General features: G+C 32.9%; 1 protein-coding gene and 1 long non-coding RNA gene across 25 annotated transcripts in view; one reads left to right on the top strand and one right to left on the bottom strand.

Annotated features, from left to right (window-relative positions):
- Window positions 1-19,748, bottom strand: part of LOC145946103 (uncharacterized) — a 198,757-nt gene that overhangs the window by 77,588 nt on the left and 101,421 nt on the right. For 19 of the 24 annotated variants that reach the window (XR_014426980.1, XM_083055526.1, XM_083055527.1 and 16 more), the window contains 5 exons: window positions 8,177-8,499; window positions 2,416-2,442; window positions 1,587-1,758; window positions 942-1,152; window positions 421-616 (listed from right to left, as the gene is read on the bottom strand). Coding sequence is in view for 23 of the 24 variants with exons in the window: in XM_083055526.1 (XP_082911652.1) it covers window positions 421-616; window positions 942-1,152; window positions 1,587-1,758; window positions 2,416-2,442; window positions 8,177-8,499 (929 nt within the window). In the remaining variant the exon portion in view is untranslated. The remainder of the gene's footprint in view (window positions 1-420; window positions 617-941; window positions 1,153-1,586; window positions 1,759-2,415; window positions 2,443-8,176; window positions 8,500-19,748) is intronic. The other 5 variants (XM_083055530.1, XM_083055509.1, XM_083055523.1 and 2 more) reach the window with 3 other exon arrangements.
- Window positions 3,924-19,748, top strand: part of LOC145946110 (uncharacterized) — a 112,715-nt gene continuing 96,890 nt past the window's right edge. The window contains exons 1-3 of the long non-coding RNA XR_014426983.1: window positions 3,924-4,471; window positions 11,335-11,601; window positions 11,770-11,815. This is a non-coding gene — a long non-coding RNA (uncharacterized LOC145946110). The remainder of the gene's footprint in view (window positions 4,472-11,334; window positions 11,602-11,769; window positions 11,816-19,748) is intronic.

Genomic DNA, 19,748 nt, shown 5'->3' with positions numbered 1-19,748 from the left:
CCGTGTCTTTTTTTTTAATTACAATGAAATAAAATATTAACTATATGAAATAAAATGCTAAATATATATTTCAAAGAGCAATATTATCAGAATATATATAGATCCAAAAGAATTTTAAAGAATATTCTTTATAACTTTCTATGTATCTAATGCACAAGCAATATTAATCTTTACATATATATTTCACGTTTATATCAACTTTGAATATTCGAAAATTTTTAAAGATATATTTGCCGAATATGCTCAGGGATTATATTTCACACAATAAAATAAAAAAATAAATGAGAATAAGTCTTCCTAACGCAATATCATATAATATAGTGCACGTTATTATCAAGCAAAAAACACTTGACCATTCTCCGTGGTAGGAGAATATAAAAGCTATAGATTAAGGAGGGAATCTCATAAACGTTCACTTACCTTGCTCTTGTGAATGTGCTGATGCTGATATTCGCTGTCGAATTCTGGTTCGCTGAAGTAGCTCTGATCTTCCCAATGGGGCGGTAGACCGCCGCCACCTCCTGGTACCCCCATGGGTCCTGGCATTCCTGTCACTCCATCGGCACTCTCGAAAAGTCTCAGAACACTGCGATCCCTGATATCTCTCAGATGCGATCTGAAAATTAAAACAATTACGGTCATTTTTACATTATTTTGTAATAACGTTCCTTTATTGAGAAATTAACCATTATTAAAAAATATTATTATAACAAAAATTAAATTAATTTGAACTATAATATCTTTAGAATATTAAATGTAATGTTTCTATCTAATACATTTTGTTATATAATTGAATTTATAAAATGTTTGATTCTATTTTGTTGGGGTAAAAACAAATAAGAAGGAAACAATGTTAATTTTTAGCAATAAAATATTCAAAGTAATATTTGATTATTTAAATAAAAGAGAAAATATTTATAATCGCATAAAAAATGTTATACCTTAGATCTTCGAGTTCATAGAACATGTCCTTGTTGCTGTCGTGTATGTAAACCTTTACGTGGGGACTGTCTAGATATTCCATGGTGAGTTGTTTCGGAAAACTTCTAACGAAAAGGGCCTTGACCGTGTCTATACTGGTGATCTCGTTCGGTAGCAATGCCCTCTTCGTCTCGTTCCTGTATTGCAGGAACACCAGTCCTAGGGAACCGCATACAGAAATGCATTGTTTTGTCAGGAAAATCGCAATATGAATTAAATGATGTGAAATATTTTAGAAATATTAATATATACATGCATACAGAGAACAATTATCCGATAAAACTAGAATAAAACTATAGCGATCATAAATGTTATTTTAAGTTTTAAGACTTTTAAGATTTTAATTTAAGACTTAATTTATATCTTTATACAACAATCAATATTTAATTAAATATAAGTTTATGCTATACAGAAAAATTAATTTTTTATTACTTAGATTTTATTAATATATTGACATTTTTTTGCTCAAATTTTTTCATACATTATATATTGATAAATATATAATAATATAACTTAATGTCTTAATGAATCACACAAATATTGATTTATTATTATTTTTTCGTCCATCATATTCATTTGCGTTTTAATTATGCTTTGTGTATTACCTAGTGGTCGCTCCAAAGTCTTGCTGGGCGTTCGTACAACGGGCAAGCTGCTTCTTTGCTTGCCACCTCGTCGAAATCCTGTGCTGGAGGTTTCCACCTCGGACATGATGCCCGGGTCGTCATCGAAGAGCATCGTCGAAGAGGGGGGCGGATACCCGCGCGGAAGAGGCGACTGAAAGCATATAAATTCGATAAGATTTCAATGCACCCGTGATTCTCACGAGTGCCTTACTATCACAATCGCTCATTAGTGGCATTAAAAAAATTTAATATTTTATTTGTGATATTTAAAAATGACAAATTCGCATATTTAATTATACACGGGCAAATTATAAAATTCACTAATTTATTATTATTCTATGTTTTTGCAAATCGGCAATTATATAATTGATAAAATTGTAAATTGTTTTAGATAAATTAGATAATTGTATAAATTTAACACGCGATTTTATAACAGCTCTTATTACGACTTTACACAGCAGAAAATATTTTACAGATATATGGAAACTATATAAGTAAAAATGTAATTGTTAAATAATTAAATAATATATCAAAATAAAAGTTTTTTTCAGAAGTTATAAAAAAACGTGTATTCATCGTCGCAACTTTGTCATATATTATTCGGAAATTTATTATTACCTACTATGTAAATGTATTCACAGAAACATTTTTCCGAATGAGAACAATTAAAAGACACGGTATAGGGTCGAGAATTAAATGCCACTCAGAGAAAAACGATCATGTCAGCATGCCGACATGCACGTTGACGAAAAAAAGACCTGATTGCACAGGCAATCTTGCGTGAAAAGTACAAAAATTCGAAAATTACCTTTCTCTGGCGAGACTTGGTCCCCATCTGTCGGTGGCACACGGTGGGTAACACGGAAACACACACACAAAGTAGAAACCAGTTAGAGATGACGTATAATATGTGTTGTGGAATAAAAATGAAAAACGTAATGGAAAAAATGAGATTGGAAAAACGATTATTTCAAAATGAGAGAAAGAAAAAGAGAGGGAGAGGGAGAGAGAGAGAGAGAGAGAGAGAGAGAGAGAGAGAGAGAGAGAGAGAGAGAGAGAGAGAGAGAGAGAGAGAGAGAGAGAGAGAGAGAGAGAGAGAGAGAGAGAGAGAGAGAGAGAGAGAGAGAGAGAGAGAGAGAGAGAGATATATGCGATACTATATCACTCTGAGGATTCATTAACAGATCAGTCGTGTAACTCGAATGTAATTGCGGCCACAAAATACTACATAGGCGCCAACTTCCTGCTTGCCGAACGGAAACGAGTTCCGGTTTTTCGATTTTCTCTCTTCTCTCTTCTCTCTCTTTTCCGTTAATATTAGGCGAGTAGGGTTAATGGCTATTCGAGATGCAATAATTAATGGGATCATTAACCGCGCACTTTAATAATCGCAAAACTTAATAATGTACAGTAATGACTGCGTTTGAGACGTTACTTACGCTACTTTATGAGACTGCTCGTCGAGGAATAACGCAACCACGCAGCCGTTCGCGCCATTTTGCCGCGCATTCTCGCTCGCGTCGTTTTGCCGCGCATTCTCGATCGCGTCGTTTTGCCGCGCGTTCTCGCTCGCACCGTTTTCTCGCGCATTCTCACTCGCACCGTTTTCCGCAGATTCTTGTTCGAGTCTCATCGCGCGAGTATAAAAAAATTCGGCAACTTTATGCATACATATCTACGTACGTATAGGTATCTATATCCGATACATCGCGTCGATTAGACTACGGATATTATATTCACGCAATTATAGCTGACCGACAACTTTTTCGATACTATGCGTTTGTCGCAGGCGACATTTATTCTCAATGACTTGAAAGCGTAATTCATATAGGACAATGATACTTGATAACTGTGACTTGAGATACATACCGTAATATGTTATAATTATGATCACAGCCATCGATCGATACATTTCTTCGGCTCTTTCACTCGATTACGTTCGCAGCTGAAGTGTTCACCATCACGAATAATAAACTAATGAATGAGTCGCGAAGCGCCACCACATCGTTTGATCTCCGATTCTCTTGGAGAAGATTTCTTCGCTCTGATTGGTCGCTCGCGACTAGTAATCGCGAGCGACCAATCACAGCGCGATTACTAGTAGATTACTAGTAATCGCGAAGTTGGCGCTAGAAATTTCAGCCAATCAGAGCGAAGGAATCCTGGCTCCTGATTGGTCAATCGAACGTTCCCGAATAACTAACAAACTTGACTGCGATTATCGTAATCGAATCACGTCATAATCGTAATCGAAGATTGAGATATAGTCCATGGTCTTGGCACTCGGCATTGTTCATGACTGTTCTTAATGGCGGATCGGGACGCGGCGTGAATTGTGTCCAGGTGCGAATTTATCGTGTCGTAATAACGGAATCGGTCTGTTGCTGTGATTAATATTGCGAGCATCGTAATCTAATTACACGCGGCATTAGAATTTCGTATCTCGTAACGTCCGAATCGAGTTAATTTATGCATAAATATCGTTCGCAAGTAAGCCCTTGAAGTAGTCGCGAATGCCGGCTGAAAGTATCGGGCGACCGTTACATCGTTGTACGTAAATACGGTATATCGTGTCGGGTGCGCCAGTTTCGGCGAATAAACTTTCCGCAAACGTATTTTCCGCAAAAACTCGGGAGTGTCGCGTAAAGTATCGGGCGATCGTTATATCGTTATGCGTAAATACGGTATGTATATCGCCACATTTTCGGCGAATATCTTCACGCGAACGTACTGTCCCAACACAAAATGTCGGACGCTCCGAAAAGCTGTGTTAATAAAATTGGTGAAAAGTTCAATCGCCGAGAATAAATATCGCCAGATGATGTGCAGCCTGTACATGTACAACCCACATTCGACGACACATGGTGAGTACCTATGATATTGTTAACACTGAGATAAAAGAACGAAAAGTAGAAAAGGCAGGAGAAGAATAAAAAGTATGAGAGAGAGAGAGAGAGAGAGAGAGAGAGAGAGAGAGAGAGGGAGAGGGGCGGAGAGAGCCAACGAAGTAGACGAAGAGGGTAACATGTGACGTAAGTGGAACGCAAGTTTATGATTGTATTGTATGTGTGTGCACGCACACACGACAGGGAGGCTCCTATATCCAAGGAGAGATGGCGATACGTGTATATAGAACGTAGGGAGATGTAAAAGCTCGCTTTGATTATAAACACTGTCCCTTTAAATCGCTCGCGCATTTTCAACATACGGATTCACATTTTACACACGATGTTTAAAAATATCTCATGAATAAAATATAATTTACATATGTTTCCTCTCAAAAAATTTATGATTCTCAACTGTATTGTGTATCAATATTGTAAGAGAATATTATTTTTGCAGCTTTTTTTCATTAGTAAAAACATTTGCCATAGAACATTTTATTATGATATAATTTACAATTCGATAATGATTTATAAAACATATATTTATAATTAAATATAATTTATTAAATATGATTTTAATATGATATTTAATATTAATTTTGTACATTTATACAATTTAATAATTCGAATCGATAGCTAATTTAATTTATATTTTTTTATATTTCCCAAAGTGATTATATAGATTTCTGAAAAAAATACAGTATTCTCTCTAAATATAATATTTTAATCTTGGTTTCTAATTCATTTTATAAAATAATTTAAACAAGTGAATCTGTAATTTTGAACGATATAATTTTCGATCCGAAATTTGCAATTCTATTTTTCGCATCGTATCGTAACAGAACAAATGCCGAGCTCCCGCTCGTCATTTTAATTGAGCAGAGCTACCGAACGCTCAGCTATCTCGAATGTGCACAATCTGCAAGCCCTATTCGATTATCTCCTACACACCGCGGAGACAAGCCCGAGGATGCTCGATAACCGCGTGCCGAGAGCTAATCGATCGTACAACATTCATCTGACACGAGTGCCATGATCTTTAGATCTTTCGAACGCGAAGTTTAATATGGCATCTAAATTGGCAATTGCAATTAATATCGTTTCGCGAGATACGCTCGAGGATGATATATCTGCCATCAGAATAAATGGCAGGCGCGTTTTCAAATATTAATTATACGAAAATATGCGCAAGACATAGATTTATATTACTTTCCAAATCGATACTTGAATTATAATAAATTTCCTAAATCTGGCGCTTCATTTAACGAATGTATATTATCAGCATATTAAATATATTTTTCCGGATTAAATACCAAGTCATAAATGACATTATGCCTATCGATAATGAAATATACTGGATTATAAATATATCTTTTTGAGTAAATTTCAATTAAAAATATCAAAATCTACATTTAAGTCTACATACATTTAAAGAAACATTAGTTAATAATAATCTTAATTGAAGAAAATATAGGCATTATATATTTTAAATATTATCTATAGATATTTTAGATATTTTTTAAAACTCGTTTTATTAAATTTTATTCGAGCGAAAAAAAAGATAGAATATATTTATAAAATAGTTGACGGTAATATATTTGAACATTTTAAAGATAAAAGACATAAAGTTTACATAATTACCCGCAGCTTTTAATTATCGTTAAAAGTTTGAACATTTAGGTAATTAAAATGCGGAAAAATAAGTGGCCCTTTCTATGATCGAGTACAATCGATGCGGCTTTCTGAATAAAATATTTTTGAAATAAAAATGTATGTATTTCTCCACATCTGTATCTCTGTAAAGCGAATATAATTTTCTTTTTTGTTTCGCTCACAAAATGCGCATATATACATATAGAATTGAATAACAGAACATTTTCCATGATCCTGATCGATGATATAATTCGTATAATTTTGGATATCGAAATAATTGAAGCTGAATGATACAACAATATAATATTTTATTTCAGAATAATAAATCCGACGAATAAAATTTTATTTAACGGAAGATAAAATAAACTAGATTTTAATTCGATTCGATTCTGAAAGTGTGTTCATTGTTCTGAAAGTAATATTAATTGTGTTGGAGCACACTCGATTGCATATTCTAAGTTACAATGCCACGTTGAAAAAAGTCAATTTAAAGTATTGATAACGTTTATCTCGAGTATCGTTGATTATCTGAATTGTGTGGAAATACGAAGAGGAAATAGACATGTGGCGATAAAATGTCATTTCCAGTTTTTTTCTAATTTCACTTGTATTGTAATAAAATTAAATTAAATTGCACAAAATACACGACTAGTAATACTTGACGTCATAATAATGAGTGATTTATGTAAATGTGAATTGTATGACTAACAATTTTTAATATATAATAATTTTTAATATTTGCTAAAATATAAATTAAAAATTTTTTTCTGTTTTTTGATTCCATAGAAAATTCTGTCTTGAAAGAAGAGCTCAAATATTACGTATCCATAAATACGTAACTATTCATTTATGCATTGAACGATATACGATATATTAAAATTAAATGATATTGCGCGGTAAGGAAAATGTTCAGTTGTTTATCAAAAATTTAATCTCCCCAAGCATGAGACATAGAAAGAATAAATCTTGCTAATGAAAGTTTTGACATAAACAGAGATAAACATAAAGTTTATCTAGACATAAATTTTTTTGAACACAGTAAAATGTTATAGATTTTTCTCAACATATAAAATACATATAAAATAAAGTACAATATAAACACGTGTGATAGTTAATATTACATGTGCAATAAAACATGTGCAATAGTTAATATCACATATTAGAAATGATTATAAAAAAAATAAAAATAAACAAGTAAATATAATAAATATGTAAAGAGGTAAAATTCTCAAAAATATGGAAACAGAAAGCAGAAATTCTTGTATAGAAATCACACAAAATGAAAAATACATACCACAATCGAAAAGAAAGAAAGTTAAATATTTAGACTCTTATTATCACAGTTTAGGAGATATAGTAGAATCTCGATAGGTACTTTAAATGGAATAGACATGCTATACTAATTTAATAAGCTGTTAAAGATTCGAATTGTATAGAATACCATACGAAGAAAAAATAAGGGTAACACATATAATTGAACATATTAATTGAAATTATTAATATAAATAATTATTGATGACTTTATATAGTATGAATAATTATTGAGTATAAATAAATTATTGATGCCTTTCCTCGCATAATATATATATATATATATATATATATATACATATATATTATTTAATTAAAATAATTTATAAATTATAAATTATGCTGTTTATATAACTGTTGTTTCTATCAGTATCAATAAAATAATATGTTACTGCAATAAATTAAATCAATAATAATGAAAAGAATTATTTCCTGATTAATAGCTGATACTAATTTTAGATTTAATTATTTCTAACATCCATTAGGCATAATTAATTGATTATTCATCTAAATCAGTCCAAATTCAAAATACGATTAAATAATTAATTCAATTACATCACGAATTGATCGAGATTCTACGCATTTATATAGAATTATAGAATAAATGTCGATGAAAGACGAAGGAGATATATAGGGGAGGAAACAAATCGAGATTACGAAAGATCATCGCAAACAATGAAATATAGGGTGTATTTACATGTTGCGCGAGCAAAGATTCACCTCGAGATCCATGGTGGTGTGCCGTGATGGCGGGGTGCCGTATTGGCCGTGTGGTGGCGGCAAATGATGCGGGTGCAGGGGGTGCAGCTGCTGCGCCGCGTTGAATTGCTGATGATGAAGGGACGGTTGATGATCGCCGCCGAGGGTATGCCTCCTAGGCTCGTCCCTCGAGCGGCCACCACCGCCGGAGGAACCCCGGCTCCCCGAGCCCCCGCCGACACCGACCCCCAAGACGCCACCGCCGCCGACGCTGCCACCACTGCCAGCCCGTCTACCAGGTGTGAGCTCGTTCGAGGGTTCAACCTCCCCCCTGACGGATCCACCTGAAATCAGAAATATTTTTTAATGTCAGCGATATCGTTAAATTATGATTTGTCCGCGAGAGAAAGGTTACGAAAAGTAAGAAAACAGCTCGTGAATCTAGAGAACTTTCTCTTGGAATTTGGTATGGAAAGAATTTTATGAGAATTTCTCTGATTAATATTTATCACAATAAAAATAATAATATCTATCACAATAAAATATAAAATATGTTTGATTAATTTTACCATGCAGTTTAATAAAATTAATCAAACATGTTTTATATTTTAGTATGTATTATTAGATATTATTATTTTTATTGTGATAAATATTAATCAGAGAAATTCTCATAAAATTCTTTCCATATCATATCGTCCCACGATTACCATGATTTTCAGGGTAAATTCTAAGAGAAAATTCTCTCTGTGTATTAATAAATTTTCGTCACCAATGAAAAATCGAGGTAAATAGCCTGTCGACCCATTTGGCAGAAAGTAGCCGCGACAAAGCGTATACATAACCGAGAATAACGCGTTCGCGGAAGCGGCCGGAAATAGTTACACGTGCATATGTATACATATACATATTATGGGGCGTGTTCTTGTTTCGTTGTCGCTCATCGTGGATGAGAAAAACGAGGAAGAGCAAGATTGCGCGTTAAATATAATAGTATTTGCGGTTACGCCCGAAATAGTCAGGAATCCGAGATAGAACCTCTCCTCTATATCTCGCTCAAAATTCAATATTTATTTTGCTCGATATTTTTACGTGCTTTTTATTTTTTCTTTGTGTTTTTTACATTTGAAACTTCGAATATAGATTTATTTATTGCGTGTGGATTTTTTTTGAAAAAGGTACAACGAGAGAGACATTAACAATCCTGCCGTACATTTATGTATACGTATAACGAGATACGTTGAACTCGCATAATTACACAGGTCATTGTCACGGGCACGACTGTCCTCGAGCGAGCAGAGTATTACGTGTGCGCGCAAGATAGGTTCACTTTCGTATTACAAAAGCGTCGTGCTCTACCCTGTTTACCCACCTTGCTCTCGACTTAATGAAATACAAACTCGCTGATGAATACCGGCGGCCGTTTCCTCTCTGAACGAACGTATATACTTCCCCGGGTCACAATCAATCTCGGGGAGTAGCCACGTGGGGCTTAACGACGTCGAAAGTTTCAATGCGGAATCTCTCTGGACGCGGAGAGCTTCGAGAGAGAAAATGGGTCAGAATGGCGAACCGATGGCGAGAGAACCATCGTCCAATTAATGACGAGATTCGAATTCCGACGGAACTACATACATGCTCCGATTCGATCGTCAGGGCGGCGCCATACCACACGTGGGTGGCCAAACGTCGCGCATTTCGGTGTTGCTCCGAAATGGCCGTTCCGCGCAAACGTCAAATTGCTTTCTGGCAAATGTATGTATGTCGTAAAGCATTATGTCGCATCGAGATCTGCTCGATTCATTCGCGCATTCTCGAGAAGACGAACGAGATTTTTTACGAGTTTTAAAAAATTTATTTTTTAAATTACGAGAAGATTTTTTATTTATTTTTAATTTACGAAAAGATTTTAATCACGCGACTCTGCCGCCGAAAGATCAGCTGAAAAATAGAGCAGGTGCGAAAGTTCTCTCTTTCTTCCAACGATCCGAGTTTCCGTGATGTGTCATTTTATTACGCGATAAATGACGAATTCGAAGCCGAGAGCAAATGTGTGCATAGTTGACTATGTGTACTTCTACTTGTCAACATGCTACGTGATTTCGGAACCGAGAGAATTCGCGGGAGGAGTGTAGAAATTTCGAGCGGAAGCGAGTTTAAATTCTATAATTAAATTCGCGTAAATTGAAATATATTGTATAATCGTCAATGTAAATACATTACAAATTACGTCAAAATCGACGGAATTAAAATTTTATATTTTATTTACCGTCATGTAATCGTGAAGAAAGTATTTCATTTTACGAATAGATTCGCGTCATTATTATTTGCCGTGTAAAATATAAGACGATAGTGGGAAAGTCTCTCATCGATCGTTAAGATAACTTAGTAAATGGTAAGCTGTACACGCGCGAAAATTAGCTGCAAGTAATATCGAGACTACGTGCGTATTCTCTGTTTTGCGACAATAAGCCGCACAAGTTTCAACAATAAAGTAGTTTATGTATCGTGGTGCGACACTTGTAATTGGCAACGTGAGTAAACTATACTCTAAACTCTGGCGAACCGCTTTGAAATTTTCAACAAGCACCTAATACGAAAACGCAAAACATACAATTTCGCAATATCATAAGACGATTATCGTTGAGAAGAAAGTTCGCTTGAGTTTGCTTTGATCTTAAGATCCAAGATATAATATTTATATGTTTTATAGTATACTAGAACAACACAAGCGCGCGCTATGCGCGCACCATTCTTCGATTTAATGTTAAAAAATATGATATTTAAAAAAAAATAATATAAAGTTTGTTTAACCTCAATTAATATTTTTTGACAGCAATCAGCTGATTAAAGCGTTAATTTGCTAATTTAATTTTAAAATAATAATATGGTAAAAAATTAAAATAATAATATGTTGTAAATAATATGTTATAATACCTTATTCTTGATTAATATTTTTTGACAGAAATCAGCTGATAACTGTCAAAAATATTATAACATTATTTAAAACATATTATTTTAATTTTTATAACATTATTTTAAAAATTAATTAGCAAATTAACACTTTAATCAGCTGACTTCTGTCAAAAAATATTAAAGCGAAAATTTGCTAATTAAATTTTAAAATAATAATGTTATAAAAATTAAAATATTAATATTTAATTTAATTTTATTTGTTACAGGTAGCATTGCTGATAAGTTGCGCGTGAGATTTTCGAGTGTCGAACGGACATAGATTCGTGCGATTATAGTTTTCGCATCGTATTTTCTCATTGCAAGTGCAATGCGCGAAATACGCGTGTGTCTCACGCGTCGCGTCGGGAGTGCCGTGTAAAGTTTCGCGTGTCGGGAGTGCCGTGTAAAGTATTGGGCGATCGTAATTCGTGTTTTCGCGAGTGCTACCATATGAACCAAGAGAGGAGGAGGAGGTCCAGGGAGGCAACTGTGAGGTATGTAAAATACTTGAAAACATTTTTCTAAACTGTATTGAGATGATCGTTTCCAGACTTTCAAAACACTCTGTACACACACACACACACATACACTTCCCTCACCCCCCATCCTCCACCCCACACACACACTAATGTATAAACATAATTTGAATATTTTGTTTTCAGATCAATGTGTGTGCTGTGTACTACAACTCCGCTATTGCACGTATCGGTGAGTAAGAAATTGTTTATTTCGATCGAAGCTTGTCTCATATTTTGTCACTTTGTGTTTAACGATGTAATATTATCCGGCATGCCACGTGTTCGGTATCAGTGCTTATTAAAATGTGATCCGTCAATCTGATCGACGTTCTTATAAAACGAGGGCGCAAATAGATCCCCTCGGTAAACTGCGAAAAATTATCATTTGAGAAGCGTGGAACGCTTCGACGAAACACTGCCGAGAAAAATCACATAAACGAATAGAGATATACGAAAAATAATAGCATTCTTTTATTTTAATAGATTAATAATCTCAATATTTTTTTGCAAATAAATCTATGTAATTTTATCTACACAAATGAATTTTTATTGAAATTTTATATCTAAAATTCTATAAATATCTTCAAATTGGCAAAATATAATATTTTACAGTGATTATTAATTAATGGTCAATGGTCAATGGTTAATTTATCACTGACAATGGTTGACATAATTGGCTTTTTATGAATTTGAATTGTCTTGATTACTTGCAATAATTAGACTAATCCAGATCCTGGATTAGCCTACTTAAGATAAATTGCAGTAATTTGCTCTCATATACAATCTAACTACATATGTTTCGTAAAAGACAGAAAGAAAGAAAGAGGAAAAAGGGAGAAAAAATATATCAATAATATTTTTAAAAATCTCGAAAATTTTAGAATAGAGAATAATTTAAAAAATAAAACTTAATTTTAAAATATTGATTGCTTCATTAATCATATTACAATAGATAACTTTTATTAACGCCATTAATTTCTTCCTTTGATTTACATTAAATTTCACAATAAAATTTAGATTTAATTACATATAGATAGTAATATTGAAAATTGTAAAAGGATTGATAAATACTGACCTATCTTGACACTTTCATTACAAACAAATTGGTTCCAAATTTGCCAAAGAATCTATCAATGAAATTCGATCTGTATTATTTTCAGTTTTCACTCTATCTATCTATGAAACAATATCGATAATTTAATAAATCTCCACGAAATTGCGTGCACTCGCGTCACTCTGTATATACTATATACTGTATGTAAACTCTATATACACGTCGAAGGTATACGTTATATACAACGCCGGGAAGAGTACTGGCAACGATGACGGTATCCTCGTACGCGTTTATTTTCAGAAACCGAGCGTAGCCGGGCGTGCGCGGTCGTTGAGAAATCTAATCTAACGCTCGGAAATTCGATAATCCGTGGCGCAGATAAGATTTTCTACATACGTATATATGTAGGTACAATGGCATACCTGTTTAGCTGCCTCTCTCGTATCATTTTGATTTCTCTCGAACGTGATGATGCATATAAAACGGAGCACGATATGATAGTTAACGTTTCGGATGAAACAAGAAACTTAAAAATAATGAAAAGCAGGAGCACAAAAATATAATAACAATTTTTATCGAGCGATATATAAGTTTTGTAATTTTTTTAATCGTTCGGACGTTTTTTTTAATCATGGGACGTTTATTAAATAATATCTGCTTGATGTGTTTGCGTCGCACAGGCACATTTATCTAGATAGCCGAAAGGCAAGGCGAGGGCGAATAGGGAATCAAGTGCCTTTAATGAGGACCAATAAACGTTAGTTACGCCATTGAACTCGAAGATGTGTCGGAGATAGTTTCATGCGCGGCTGCAGAAACGATCGATTTGTAAAGCTATCGTAATAAATATAATTGCAATACAATATGCTAATACCGTTGTAAACCGCTTCGGTTATATTACCCTCTGTGCATTCATTCGAATTATGTTTTTTTTCGGTTGTGAGTACTTGAGGAAAAATAATTTACTTGCCAACGGCAGAACTTCATTATTTCTTGACCCTCTTTTAGGACAAGTAATTTCAGAAAAATTGGAGTACATAAAAAGCCAAGTTTTATTAATTAAATTATAAATATATATAAATGAGATTTCTCTTTTAATAATATTTGAAAAATTTGAAGATAATTTATTACATTCTTAAAATTAAAGTTATGATTAAATTTTTTAAACAAGACTTTATTTTAACACATTAAAAATTGATACATGTAAGAAGAAATGTATTTGTAATTTTAAAACATTTCAATCTCTTAATTTTCAATCTCTTTAATTTGATATCCATTTTTATAATTAGATATATGAATTAATTATTGATACAGAGTTGTCTTGTATTAACACAAGTGATGTTGTCAGTGTCGATTGCCGCTCTGAGATAGCATTGTTCTCTTAAATTATGAGTGAAATTATAACGAAGATAAATATCTTTTTTTTTTTTTTTTATAATAGTCTTTGTAAATCCTGAAATATTTTGATGAAGACGTATTTTATATGCAGTCGTTATAATTAATGTGTAATCACGATGAGATCGAATCTCTCGAGCTTATCGTGACGACCTTACTTACGACGATAGTTATACTGTCGACGAGATACTTAGGTTCTACGACCTCGTTTCTATCCGCTGCGTGCCCCGAGCGCGAAAATAGATCAAATCGATATACCAATGAGAAGAAAATACACAGCTGGGAGCGATAATCGAGACGAGTGTGATGTAAACTATATATTTTTCTGTACCTTACGCTATATTTTTAGTAATCCAATGATCGTACAAATCAAAAAATTAATTCCAGAATGAATAATTATTCAAAATGAATATCGACCCTTACGTTATCGCTGCAAAAATAAACATACTCGTCATTTTTTCTGCACATAATATTTTATTTTCTCTCTCGATAATGTGATGTTGAAGAAGAGACATTTTATTTTTCATAAACAAAATGCGAATAAAGCGTATTCACGCATTTAAAGTGTCCATTTAATTAATATCTTTTAACATTTGAATACGAATACATCAGGAGAGAGAAAATATGCTTACATAAATCGCTCTCGGTTTGGAATTCGCTGACATTAACAATTGTCGCGACATACGAACGATTAAGGAGGAGGCCATAAGTTAGGATTATGAATCCCATCAATTACGACATTCTGATGTGGCTTAACGAAGGAGGGGGCGATAAACACCGACGCGCATTCCTAGATGACCGCGCTTACCGCAGTACCGTGTGATTAAGATTGCATTATGCATGTACTTCGGCAAAAGGCGATCGATTTCAATTGCCGGACCTGCTTATACCGTAACTAATGTCACGTAAAGCGCTTTTAGTTCCCTGACCTCCGTTTACCATCTGTTGCTCTGTGTTTTTGCATAATCGCATGACCAGAAACGCGGCACATTTTGCGAGAAAAACGTTTCCCATTCCACGTATAAAAATATTACGTTTAACAAGACCAACAAAATAGGTCTTTAATACATTTTTTTAATTACGCTCGTTATTTTTGAACATTCGTTCACGATTAGTTACGATGCGCGTTTAAAGTCACCGCTTGCAGGCTAGTTAAGATTTCTCGCACTTCAATCAAATGATTAGGAATTCGTCGTTAACTAGATGATAAATGGCCTAACTGATCTGGTTTCGCTAACGTCAGTGAACTCCAATCATTGAAATCATTTAATTGATTCCCCGTCTTTTTATATACAGCATCAGCTATAAATTAATTTTATTAATTGGATAAATGTGAAATGAGAAAATATAATACTCTTTTGATAAATCAAGAACAATTTTCAATTACCACTAATAAGTTATAAAACAAGAAAAAACAGCAAGAAATATCAATCTATTTGTTTCTTTATATAATTAAATATTCAGAAATAAATATTAATCAATTAACAATCAAGTATCAATGGTTGATTTGTTAATTAAATTAAGTTTTATGTTTCAATTTTTATTACAAATGCAAAATAATATTTTAATTTAAATTTTTTTCTTTCAAGACCAGTCTTAAAAGTTTTTTCGGCTTTGATGTATAGGAGAACGAACGAGTTATTTTATACAAAAGTCTGTATATATAGATAGACAAAAAGAAGATTTAATTAATCGACTTTGGTTATCGAGACCGGTTATAAATTGATCTAGAAGTTTCATTGCGCGTTCGGAGCCACCAATTAGAGATTGCATCGACAGGGAATCGTCGATGCATTTTTGCTTCGCGAACGTAATAGAGATGAATTCCAAACCCGAACACGAGAAGATCCCGCGGTTCGATGATTCGTATAACGGGGCGGTAGCGGTCATCGGATTTTAACTCTGCTGCATCGCGCTCGTTTCTGCGAAAACGTGACTATGAACAGCGAGAGAAGTCTATGAAAACGAAACGAGTCACGAGCGCGCGCAATATCGGAGATGGAAATCTCTAGTATGAGAAGAGAAGGCAGATGAAAGCGAAAAAAATGCTGCGGATTCTAATAACGACAATGAGTCATTATTATATAGGAAAGACAAAATCATGACCGTATGGATGCAGGCGTCACGTATTAATCTTGCTGACGAAAACAAGACCGAGCCTTATAAAAAGACTGTCGTCGACGAAACTTGGTGACGATGTGTCACGAACGTTGAACGCGAAATTAGGAATAAACGAATAACCACAATCTTTTCAGAAATTATTTCTTTAAATTGAAAAAGAGATAAATTCATATTCTCTCTTTAAATTTTTACAATAAATTTTTATGAAAATTTTTTTATGAAAAATTCGTCCAAATATGACAAGTACACAGAGAGAATTTTCTCTTAGAATTTACCCTGAAAATCATGGTAATCGTAGGACAATATGGTATAGAAAGAATTTTATGAGAATTTCTTTGATTAATATTTATCACAATAAAAATAATAATACCTATTACAATAAAATATATAAAATATGTTCGATCAATTTTACTATGCAGTTAAAATTAATCAAATGTGTTTTATATTTTATTGTGATAGATATTATTATTTTTATTGTGATAAATATTAATCAGAGAAATTCTCATAAAATTCTTTCCATACCATATTGTCCTACGATTACCATGATTTTCAAGATAAATTCTATAAGAGAAAATTCTCTCTGTGTAGAAGAATAAAAAAAAATATAAGATAAGAAATTATAATCTGTGCGTCCCAATATAATAATAATGTGATATTTAATAATATGAAATATCATTTTAATAATGTATGTCTTCGCATGTGTGATATGGTACAAATATGTTGAATATTTGATATATGATATTCGGATGATTTTCTTGGCATCGATATTCGATATTAAAAAACGGTGATGGCTACGATGACAATCGTATTCGATGTCATTCACCGCACCGTGAGAAAAGCCAAGATTATATTAATTTTTATAAAATAGTACGCAAAAATTCGATACCAATTTAATAGCTTTATGTAGATTGATTTATTATTCTGTATTTATTTATTATTTTTAATTATTTTTATACTAAAATATTTGTGCAAAGACGGGTGCTTTACGCTGGAAAAGAAATATCGGCAAATATATGAAATTACCAAACACTATAGCAAGCTAACGAGTTATGACTCATGTCAGGATATAGGAAGCGTCGTCCCTGCATGTTTCCTAATCTAACTTGCAATTTCGCTGAGAAGTAGTGGGAGTGATGGCGTGATAAAATCGATTTGGAAACCGGATGGGTTTTTCTCCCGCGGGAGGGTGTGCAGGGCGGAAAAGAATATATAATAGTTTTGTAATCCAATCGTTTTCCGTCGTGTCCGAAAACGCGCAACGTAAAATGATTTCGCTTGTTTTAGAGACAACAGGATACAAACGTCCGCGAAAGTTTCAATATATCATACTTTTACATCGCTTGTGCAGCCTTAACTGCACGTATAATAAAATGTACAGCATTCTAGTTTTCGGAAAAGGTTCTCCATACTCATCGACATTGCTCTATAAAGAGAGAAGATTTACGAAAAAAAATTGCTCCAATTTTATATGCTAGAGTTACCTATTTTTATCTATTTTTTATCTCTTAAATATATACTTGAATTTTCGTATCATAAAAGCTAATTCTAATGCAAATATCGTGTATTGGATTTTATGAATTTGAATGTGCAAATCGACAAGCGATAATAACGCGACGCGACAAATTATATTTAACGTAAATATATGTATATTTTGTTTATTACTTTTGTGCACCGAAAGTGACACTGCGAACGAAAGCATAGCTAGTATTTTACAAAAAAACTGTAAAATACATCAAAATGGAATTTTGAAATAGCCTTCTCTTTAATCAAAATACGAACTTGCATTATTCTACACTATAATATTTTTGATATAAAATCAAAATTGTTAAGTGTTATGTTATTTTTTAACATTATGAATATTTTATTAAAAATGATATTTTCTGATCTTAGGATAATTTTGGTTACAATAATTATCAAGAATTATCAAAAGAATTTTACAAGAAATTATAGATACTCTAATATATAATTTTTTTTGCCACTATCTCTTATTGCATACTTAATAATTATTCTACACTAAAGATACACAAATTTTTTAATCTTTAGAAATTGGGTGAATATTTCGATGATTTTTTCTACTTTCGATTTATATTTTTTTTAAATTTAATACGTCACAAAGTGATATTTAAAATAAAGTAGAGAGAAATTAAATATAGTCAATATAATTGTCTCATTTTCCTCAAAGTACAGAATGTAAAAATTATTCAGCTAAAAAACATAAAACATAGAGAACTATATAATTAAAGAATCTAAAATTTAATTAAAATTTTTCTCTTTCTTTCTCTCTCTTTTTCGTATAGAAAGTCTAAGCCATTTGTCCGACATTCATCATACCACAGAATGTGGGCCACTTCAGTTTCAACAGACGGCGTTTTGCTTGCGAGATCGAGATGTTCATAAATCTAGCGGATGTATTCGCATTCCTTTGTCGGCTCTGGGACGGAAAGATTTTGTCTGTCCTTAGTCGAAACGAAATTACTGACACGATGGGACAATAGCATTTCGGTGACTCTCGAGCAGGGTGCGCTTATCGATTATTGTCGGCCAAAAATACGCGCGAAAGTACGCTTCTGTATCGCATCTCTCTCTCTTTCTCTTCCGACACTCGACAGCCAGCTTCGAGTATCATGTCTCGGAAATAAAATATATATGCGCGAATCTTTCTCTCTTCCGATTTTTTTCCCCTCGAGCGAAATATTGAGAGTTTAATGATGGAAAAAAAATGCAAAAATGCTTGATGGAAAGATGCTGGGAGTCATACATTTGACGCTAAATGTGATTTTCTAGTGCTCTCGAGTTATGTTTAAATTTGAATTGAACGTCTCGATCCATAATATAAGAAAGATTTGAAATGACATAAGCTCGCTTTTTCTCTCATAGAATATTCAAGGTGTTTTAAAGTTTGTATTTTTTACACTTTGTTGTATGTGTGTGGTTTCTCATTCTTCAAGTTATTATATAACATTGCATGTATTATTTAATATAAAAATAAAATAGAAAAGAATCGTATAGAAAGATACGTGTGAACAGAATACATCTTCAAATATAGACTTTTAATACATATATAAAATGATGATACAACTAATAAAAAAAAAAAAAAATTATAAATTCAATTTTTCATACATAATTAAAAATGATTTATTTGCCTATTTTTAAAAATAACAATTTCTGAAATTATATTTATTTTAATAAAAAAAGTAAATACAGAATAATTAAATACTAACAATTTATTATTAGTATTGCAACTGCCAGATAGTGATGCATCTTAAATCGAATTAAAATATTAAAATTGACATTCTGTCGTGTATATGTGTTTTAGTAAAAAAAATATTATTTAAATAAAAATATTTCTGCTTTGCATAATATAATTAATAAAGGAGAAAAAGAAATTTAATAAAACTTGATGAGAAACACACGAGAAATGGCGTGAAAAATATTCATTGCATAATTCGCTGCAAATGCTTCGGGAAATATTCGTCGCGTTTTGTTGGAGTAAGGTCGACGAACTCACAGTGTCTAGTACATAATATGTCTCGACGTGTAATCGCCGATTGGC

Source organism: Prenolepis imparis, unplaced genomic scaffold (assembly GCF_030444845.1).
Source record: "Prenolepis imparis isolate NDT839.2.m4 unplaced genomic scaffold, iyPreImpa1.0 SCAF_15, whole genome shotgun sequence".
NCBI classification, from domain to species: Eukaryota; Metazoa; Arthropoda; class Insecta; order Hymenoptera; family Formicidae; genus Prenolepis; species Prenolepis imparis.
This window is presented reverse-complemented; position numbering and strand designations above follow the sequence as displayed.